The sequence below is a fragment of the Phyllostomus hastatus genome, unplaced genomic scaffold (genome assembly GCF_019186645.2).
Source record: "Phyllostomus hastatus isolate PE091 unplaced genomic scaffold, TTU_PhHast_1.1 phas_contig_477, whole genome shotgun sequence".
NCBI classification, from domain to species: Eukaryota; Metazoa; Chordata; class Mammalia; order Chiroptera; family Phyllostomidae; genus Phyllostomus; species Phyllostomus hastatus.
In genome coordinates this window covers 5184838-5194203 of record NW_025333889.1, presented here as the reverse complement: position 1 = coordinate 5194203, position 9366 = coordinate 5184838, and the positions used below count along the sequence as shown (strand labels likewise).

The window sequence follows — 9366 nt, the reverse complement described above, 5'->3', positions numbered from 1 at the left end:
CCCTAGGCGTCCGCATGGGCTGACGACTCCAGGGAAGCTCCTCTGGGGGGAAACCGCGTACCCCCGCGAGCGAAAGTCCGGACTCGGTCACCCCTGATCAGACAGGGCGACCTCGAGTGGCTCCGGAGCCTCGGGTTCCGCCTCCGAGAAGTGGGCGATTTCCGCCCGGCTGCAGCGCGGCGGACGGCCGTGACCGCGGGCAGGGGGCGCCGAAGGGGTTAACGCACCTGGGCCGCCGCCGCCCCTCCCGGCCCCTCCCCCCGCAGCCGGGAAGAGAAAGTCACGGCGGGGGCGCGGCCCTGCCTCGGCCCCTGCCCGCCCCGTCCCGGTCCGCCTGCCTTGCCCGAGCCGCGCGCCCAGAGCAGCGCCCAGAGCAGCAACCCGCGCGCTCCGCTCCTCCGCCGCCCCGGCCAGGGCCGCCATGTCTTTAGGGTGAGTGGGGGCTCGCGGGCCGTCGGGCTGGGGGGCCTGGGATGGGGCCCGGAAACCCCGGGCTTCACCTCCCCCGGAGGCTGGGGGTGCGGCACAGCTCGCGGGGCGTCTCCGGGCACGGGAGATGCCGCGCTGGGTGTCCGGGGCTGGCCGCAGTTTCCCCGGGACAGATGGGCTGGCGCGGCGCTGGCTGATGGAGATACGCGGCAGTGCTCGGCGCCCCGACCGGCTGGTCGGCAGCAGCGGCGGCGGCGGCAGACCGTGGAGCCCGTGCGCCCAGCCCTCCCCGCGGTCCCAGATCCCCCAGATCCCACAACGTGAGCTGGGCACTCAAGGTCTCGCCGGCAGCTGGGCTCCTGCCTTCCATTCCGAGGGCCTCCTGCGTCCTGGGCGATCCCGTCCTCCGCCCCCAGTGGCTCTCCTCTCCTCTCCTTCCTCCCCGGGGTCGAGGGGCCTCGCTGCCTCCCCCTCCCTGTGGTGACGCCGCTGGACTTCGGCCTCCCCTACTGCGGTGTGGGGGCTTCCCTGAAACCCCCTTGGCGGGAGAACCGAGCGCTCTGCTCCCCAACGCTCCGAGTGTGGGTCTTGGGTCACACGCAGCCCCTCCCCACGGCAGTACCTGAGATGACCCGGCCTTCCCGCAACTCCATGCGCAGGAAACCTTGGGACCCCGTGGGAAAGGCTGGCCCCAATGGCCTCCACCTTCCCCTTCCCTGGCTGTCTGCTCCTCCAGCTAGCCACTCCTGGGGGCCCCGGCTTCTCAGCAGGGCTCCCGACTGGCCACTGGCCACACTGCAGTCTGCCTCCTCCCAGAGCCTGGCACCCACCTCCCCACTTGGAGTTGGGGGACATCATCCCACTGGCCTGGCCACCCCCAGAACGTGAGCTTGAAGAAAAAGGGTCCCAAGGCCCAGGGCCTGCCCGCCCTCCTGGCAAAAAGCTCTAATGTCTGCTTCCGAAGTGGGTGTGATAGGGTTCCCTGGGCCAGCAGCGTCCCTGGGAGGTAGGGTCCGAATCCGTTCCCCTCCTGGGGCAGGAGAGCATCTCGCCCAGTGCCATGTTCGGGCAGGGGGCAGATGGGGGGCTCAGGGGACAGTGGTCATGCTACAAGATGCCCTGGGCTGCTTTATTTTTTTATAGTCTGATGGATGGGGTGGAGGGAAGAGGGACAGATTTCTTCAGGTCCCACGTCAGAGCCTGCTCCCCAAGTCCCCATGTTGGAGTGCGCTTTCCGGCAGCAGAGCAGGTCCTGTCTCTGCCTCTCCCAGTGATTCACCTGAACTGTTCACCCCAGCGCCTCACGGGGTCCGCGCAGGAAATGAAAGCAAAAGGGGTGCCTTGCTGGGGGGCGGAGAACAGGGCAGAGGGCTGGCTTCATGTCGTGGAAGAAGAAATCATGGTTTGGAGAGGTTAAGGGAACCCCTTGGAAGTCACTTGGCTTGTAGGTGGCAGGCCAGCCCGCCTCCCTAGTGCTGGTCGGGAGCCCCACTGGGTAGGGAGGAGCGGGGAGGGGAAGCAGAACCCTGTTCTGACTGCCTGGGGCCCTGGGACTAGACTTGGCCACCTAGAGATGCTGGGAGGGTCGCAGGGACTCACCTGTGTGTCCTCTGTGTGTCCCGCCCCCACCCCCAGGAAGAGAGTCATCTACAAGAGTGTGTGCCTGTCCCTGGCCTTGCTCGTGGCCGTGGCCGTGTTCCAGCGTGGTCTGACCCCCGGCCAGTTTCTGCAGGAGCCCCCGCCACCCACCTTAGGGCCGCCAGAGGCCCGGAAGCCAAACGCACACCTGGCGAACCCCAATGACTTCTGGAAGAGATCAAAGGATTCGGTCACCCCCGTGCCCATGGCCTCAGGGGCGCCGCAGGCCTGGGACGTGACCACGGCGAACTGCTCGGCCAACGTCAACCTGACCCACCAGCCCTGGTTCCAGGGCCTGGAGCCTCACTTCCAGCAGTTCCTGCTCTACCGCCATTGCCGCTACTTCCCCATGCTGCTGAACCACCCGGAGAAGTGCCACGGCGACGTCTACCTGCTGGTGGTCATCAAGTCGGTCATCACGCAGCACGACCGCCGGGAGGCCATCCGCCAGACCTGGGGCCTGGAGCAGCAGTCTGTGGGCGGCAGCCGCGGCGCCAGGCGCACCCTCTTCCTGCTGGGCACGGCCTCCAAGCAGGAGGAGCGCGCCCACTACCAGCAGCTGCTGGCCTACGAGGACCGTCTCTACGGCGACATCCTGCAGTGGGACTTTCTGGACAGCTTCTTCAACCTGACCCTCAAGGAGATCCACTTCCTCAAGTGGCTGGACATCTACTGCCCCCATGTCCGCTTCGTCTTCAAGGGTGACGACGACGTCTTCGTCAACCCCACCAACCTGCTGGAGTTCCTGGCCGACCGGCGGCCTCAGGAAGACCTGTTCGTGGGCGACGTGCTCCAGCACGCCCGGCCCATCCGCAAGAAGGACAACAAGTACTACATCCCCGGGGCCCTGTACAGCAAGGCCAGCTACCCGCCCTACGCCGGCGGGGGCGGCTTCCTGATGGCCGGCGGCCTGGCCCGGCGCCTGCACCGCGCCTGCGACACCGTGGAGCTCTACCCCATCGACGACGTCTTCCTGGGCATGTGCCTGGAGGTGCTGGGCGTGCACCCCATGGCCCACGAGGGCTTCAAGACGTTCGGCATCTCCCGGAACCGCAACAGCCGCATGAACAAGGAGCCGTGCTTCTTCCGCTCCATGCTGGTCGTGCACAAGCTGCTGCCCGCCGAGCTGCTGGCCATGTGGGGGCTGGTGCACGGCAACCTCACCTGCTCCCGCAAGCTCCAGGTGCTCTGACCGGCCGGGCTCCCGGGGCAGGCGGGGCCTGCGGTGCCCTGCAGGGCGGCGGAGGAGCTGGGCCTCGGGTGCCCCTGGGGGTGGCCGGCACAGGTAGCCGGAGGGGCCTCCCTGTGGGGGTGCCCCAGAGAGTGGAGCTGCGGCCCAGGAGCGCTCCGAAGTGCCCACACTGGAGAAGGTCGTGCGGGGCACGAAGCTGCTGGCAGCCCTCCTAACCTGGGTTCGTGGCCTCGCCCTCTCTGACCTGGTGGGAGGCCCTGGTGGCCTCTGAAGGAATCCCGTGCTCAGGTACCTGGGCCAGGCCAGGCCCTGGGTGGCTCCGTGGCTGCCCTCTGTCATCCTCACAGAATCTCCTCCTCCCGTGAAATGCCTCAGTCTCCCCACAGGCCCCCTCGGCCCTTACAGGAGAAGCTCAACCCTGTGCAGGCTCACAGGCCCCCCAGTCTGCGCCCCTGGGTCTCCTGGAGACAGGGCGCTCCAGGACACCCTCCTGCACCGCCCCCTCCCCCCGGGCCTGCCTGGAGTTGGCTGCTCAGCCTCCTCAGCTCCCAGGTGGCTCCAGGCCTGGCTGCATCCCTGGCTGTTCCATCCCGCCCCCGTCTGGAAGCGCAACCTGCTGCTCTTACTACCTCAGCGATCCTCAGAACCTCTGGATGGGTAGCAGCCCCCCGCCCCCCTCCCCCGCCCGACGCAGGGCCAGAGGGCAGCGGTCTACGCCGAAGCCACGGTGCTGCCCGACCAGCCCCAGGCGAGGGCCCTGGGGCGGCCTCACAGAGGCCCGGCTCCCTGGCCCGGAAACCAGCTGGTTTGGCCCTGGACGTGAACATACCTCTAATACTATGAAGTTTTATTTATGAAGGGTTTGGAGGGAGACGGCGCCAGGCCCCGGGAGACGGCGGTGCTCTTCCCTTCACTCATCCCAGTGAAACAGCTCCTCCCTCGGGCCCCGCACCCCGCACAGCCCCTCCAGAGCCGGCCACCCCAGGGCCAAGCAGACCAGCATCTGCCCCTGCAGAGGCAGGGTGTGTCCGGTGTGGGCCGCCCCTCCCAGGCTCGGGGGTCCTTAGGGGTGGCTGCAGAAGGACGCCGCCTCGTACCTCTGGGCAAAGTCACCTGGGAAAACACGGAGGAACTGACTATTTTCTCAATAAAAGGGGACTGGTTTTTTTGTGGTGTGAAACTTCCTGTTCCCATTTCCATCGGAGGGCTTGTCTGGGGCCACGTTTGCTGGAGATTTCAGGAAACACAGCTTGGTCCTTGTTCTCAGCTGGTGGGCACAAGGGACCCCTTGAAGGGCCTTAGAGGGGGGGTGAGTGCCAGGACTAAAGCAGAGGGGCCGAGAGAGGTGGCCCTGGACTGGGGGCGGGGCCGTGGGGGAGCTCCCAGCTAACTGTGCATTCCCACGGAGGGCAAGGCCAAGGCCAGAGCCGACCCTGAGGCTGCTGCTGCTGCTGCAGGGAGTGGGTGCAGTGGGGCAGGCAGGTGCCGGTGGGCTTCCCCTTCCCATGGCCTTTCAGGCAACCTGGACGCACTGATGAGGTTGACAAAAAAACACTGAAACGGTGGCAGGGGGTGGGGAGTTGGTCCTGGGGGACCACCATGGTGCAGGGCACCTCAGCATCCAGGGTGGGGAGGGCGGCCACCCCAGGAGAAGGGCCCTGGGTCTGTAGGCAGCAAACGAGCATCTCCCCACCAGTGGGCAGCTCAGGCATCCGAGTGGGCTGGGTGCCCGAGACAGACACCCAGGGCCCTCCTCTGGGTGGGCGGTGGGAATGGCTGCTTCCTAGTCTGACACAGCACCCTGGAGCACCGACGGGGTGCGAGACTACACAGACGCCCCCCCGTGGCCCCCGCTGCCCTCGGGGAAGAAGAGGGACGACGCCCCGGCTATTTCCTCCTCAGCACAGACCCCCACACCTCCCCTCTAGGCTGGCTGGCCGCAAAGTCTGTGGGCCCCTGGTTTTAAAAAGTTAAGGTTTTCAAGATCGCCCCAGCAGAGAGTGAGGCCAAACAGGGCCTCCCGAGGCGGGGCCTGTGACTGCACAGGCCCGGTTGGTCCATCACTCACACTCCGAGCCCGGGCCGGGCCCGGGCTGGCACAGGGGAGGGGGCTGGCCGCGCCTCTGAAGGCGGAAAGGTGCTCCTCAGAGGCCGGGGCTGGGGCGTGGAAAGGGGAAGCAGCTGGGAGGGAGGCAGGGCCCGTCCCGGGCTGAGTTGCAGGAGGGTGTTCAGGCTGGAGCCTGAGAGCCCCGCCGGGGCAAGCGGTAGAGACCTCACCTGTGCACCCTCTCCTCTGGGCCGATCCGGCTGGTCCCACGGATGGGGACTTCCTCAGCCTCTGCCCTTTGGGGGTCCTTGCTCTTGACCCCATTTCAGACCTCGGGGGCCTGTACCTAAGCTGGGGAGCCAGCGCAGCACCACAAAAGGAAGGAAAAAACAAAGGCAGGGGGCCCACGTAACAGGACATCCTGCACAGGGTGGGCAGCAGGCTCACGGAGCCCCTCCCCACCTAGCAGCTTACCTGGCCTCCCAGAGGAAGAGCGGGCGCTAGCCTTGTGATGGAGGAGGCTGGAGGGACGGGCCAGGCCTAGGAGTTAGGGTGCCCTCTGCAGGCGTAGAGGAGCCACTGCAGCTTCCCGAGCAGGGAAGAAACAGGTTCAGATGGAGACCCTAGAAACCTGTCCACACCCGCAATCCCCCATTGGGGCCCATGAGGAGGCAGCCGTGCCCAAGGCCAGCCCCTTCGCCAGCCCCCAGCTCCTCTGTCCCCTCAACAGGAAGGGGGCTCCACGAAAGAAAAAGCTAATGGCAGAGAACCGCGGGTCACTGCCCACCCTGGCCCTGACCCTCAGCCAGCCTGTCCAGACTGCCCAGCTGACTGCAGCCTGCAGCCCACCCCTGGCCTGGCTCTGGGCCTCTCCACCACCACCAGCTGACCCCGGTTTCCTCCGGCCGGCCACCTGGGCGTGCAGCCCCGCTGCCTCCACAGACAGCACTGGCCTTTCCGAGGTTAATCGGCAATCGTATGGGGAAACAGATACAGAGGCCATTCTGGAAGTTTCCAGGATTTTCAGTATTTACAGTCTTGATCGCCAGTAATAACGATAATTACTGCCATTTTGTGGAGCACATTCAACACACCTGGCTCTACGATAAGCCCTTCACGCGTACAATCAAAATAACCGCAACTCAGGGAGTAAGTCTGACGGACTGCATTTTAATCCCTCGTGTACCCGTGTTGGCAGAAAACGACGGGGAGTAGAATATGACACCCCAAAATTTGCCTCTTTGGCAGAAGGCTTATCTTGAGCTGGTTATTTATTTATTTATTTATTTTGGAAAAAAAAAAAAACAGCCAACACAGGAGAAGCTCTGAAAACTAAGTACAAGTTACTCTTTTGTAAGGGATATTCACATTTAAAAAGGAAGTCTCCGTTTCGCCAGGAAGAGGATGGCTCTTAATCGCCAGAAACTGATCAAGGAGGCAGGCAGCGACTTGAATCTGTGACTCTACCATCTTATACCCTTTTACTGGGCTTTTCCTGGAAACCTCCCTTGCTCCCCACCCCCCAGCATCTTTATTTTGTTTTCAACTGATACTGAAAGTGGTGGCCTGGGTCATTTCGGGGAGTTTCTCGGTTTTCCTGGGCACCTCCCATGTATGCAGGAGGTGTACACGTCATTAAATTTATGGGTTTTTTTCTTGTCACTCCTTTATTTGGGGGGCGGGCGGTCTCAGTAAAGAACCCAGAAGGGTAGAAATAAAATTATTTTCCTCCTTACAAAACCCTACCTCTCCTTCTTGGAGCCCTCTCACTCCCAAATTGTCTGCAATCTCCAGGCCTCCCCTAAACCCACACAGCGCGAGTTCGGAGCGTCTGAACGGGACTCTTCAGGGACCCTCTCGCCCCACACGGTGGCGCTGTGGAGCCCGCACAGCCCTGCAGATTTTCAGGTGCACCTGCGGCCCAGTCCGCAGGAACACGTGCTTCAGACAGAAAGTGGCCCTCCTCTTCATCACCCTCGCCGGCTCAGCCGTCCTTCCCCCGAGGGCAGCAGCAAGAGGGGGGTGCTCCGGTCAGGAGGCTCCCAGTCCCAGGAGAGCCCTGCCAACTCACGCGGGCGGTCCCTGTGTAGTAACTTTCCAGGCCTTTCCTCACAGTCAATTTCAGTCAATCGCGAACCTGAATGTGGGGAGACGGGTCTCAAGGTCTTTCCTCTCCCAAGGCCCCGGGCTTCGGATCCAGAAACACCTCCCCGCCTCCCTCGTGGCCGGCGCTGCATTCCAAGGGGCCTGGAGAAGCGGTGGCTTTGTCGGGCCACAAAAGCCTCTGTTCCGCCGCAGGGCAACGGGTGCCCTCGCGGCCACATTTACATAACCAAAGGAGCCCACTCAAAGGGCCTTTCCCGTATCAAAGAAGCCGATCCCAGGGGAGTGGCTCTGTGCACCTGCACTGCGGAGCAGGGAGGGGGACTCCTAGAACCCCATTATGCACCGCGGTCGAGTTTAGAAATGAAGGCTGCCAAAGAAACCGCCCCCCCCCGTCATTCAGTGCGCGACTTGAATTCGGGTGTGTGCACCAGACCCCCTACGTCCCAAGAGCTTCCCTTCTTCCTTAGTAGTGACTTCCATGTGTGTTTGTGGGGGGTAGTCAGTTCCGTGTTATGTCTGATGCTTGACTGGTATTTAGTATTTTTGTCCCGCAGAGCTCCCGTGGACTTCGCCCCCGCCCCCCGTGGAAAAGCCCGTCTTGCCCCCGTTTGAAATTCCTTCCCTCTGAATGCGCGATGCTGACCTCTGCTGCGACCCGCTCGCAGCAGCTGCTGGCCCTCGCATGAACAGAACGTCTTAACCTCGTGCTTGTTATGCATTTATCTTTTCCCAAAAGGTAGCTTGTAGCCATTGCTTTTCTATTAAAATGCACGCAGACACGTGAGAGAGTAGAATGCCATTCTTTGCGTATAATTCCAATACGGAACTTGCATCTTGGAATGAACTTTACACCTTCCAGCTGAGCCTGGAGCGCAACGCTTTCCGGAGGCGGGGCGGGGGGGGGGGGCGTGCTCAGACCCGCTACTTGTCCGGAAAAGCCCCCGAGGAAGCTCTAAAACCGCGTTTGCAGCCAGGTCTCAGCGCGGTCGGGTTCCACGCGCGGTCGGGGTGGGCGCGAGCCTCGGTGTTTGAAGCGGCTGCCCAGGTGACTCGGGCACACGTGAACTAGCCACCGGGCGGGGAGTTAACCCGGTGCGGCCGAATCTAAGAAGAACGCCGGGAATCCCCGCCCAGCCTGGAGGCTTGAGGTCGCTGGGCGGAGAGTAGCTGCCGGGAGGTGCGCGTGGTCGAGGGCGGTCAGCCCAGCGCGCCACCCCGTGGCCTTCGCTGAACCGTTGGCTTTAGTGTGGGAGGTCGCGCTTTGCCGTCCCGGGAGGGGTGGTTCGCGGATGGCGGGAGCCACTGGACCCCAGAGGCCTGGAAAGGAGTGCGCGTTGCAGCCCTGCGGGGTGCGCACCCCCTAGCGCAACATCTGACCACGGGACCTACCTGCAGGCCCTGGCCGTTCGGTCCTGGGGGGCACTCGCCGACCCCTCCGCAGCGGCGCGCGCGGGCGGGGCCCGGGCCCCAGCGAGGGTACGAGGGGCGGGGCAGGGAGGAGTCCCGGGAGCTCTGCAATCCCAGGAGCAGGCGTGGAGCGCCCCCAACTGACCACGTAGGAAACGTGACAGTAGGACGATTTGGGCTGGTTACGTGACATCTGGAACTGGTATCCCGAGTCATCCGCTTTAACTCAGGCCATGTGCGTCTCATAATGCTGGAAAACGTGCCCTGACCGTTACGGCTCAGTCGGTTGAAGGTCGCCCAGCAAAGCAAAAGGTCACCTGTTCGAACCCTCGTCAGGGCACATGCGACTGATGTTTCTCCTCCTCCTTTTCTTCCACCCTTTCCTTCTCTCTAAAAATAAATAAATGACATCTTTTTTAAAATACTGGAAAAATCCGTGGGATTCCATGGAGATTTACCCTTTTCTTTCGTCTCATTTGTATAAAGAAGGATTTCTTTTAAAAAAATTGATTATGCTATTACAGTTGTCCCATTTCCCCCCTCACTC

The 9366-nt window shown here is 63.1% G+C and overlaps 1 protein-coding gene across 1 annotated transcript; it reads left to right on the top strand.

The window, feature by feature from the left end:
* Positions 1 to 284: 284 nt before the first annotated feature.
* Positions 285 to 4439, top strand: B3GNT7 (UDP-GlcNAc:betaGal beta-1,3-N-acetylglucosaminyltransferase 7). The gene is made up of 2 exons (XM_045845692.1): positions 285 to 432; positions 2065 to 4439. Exons 1-2 carry the CDS (start codon positions 422 to 424, stop codon positions 3257 to 3259), a joined length of 1206 nt encoding a protein of 401 aa, XP_045701648.1. The 5' UTR covers positions 285 to 421; the 3' UTR covers positions 3260 to 4439.
* The last annotated feature ends 4927 nt before the right edge of the window (positions 4440 to 9366 follow it).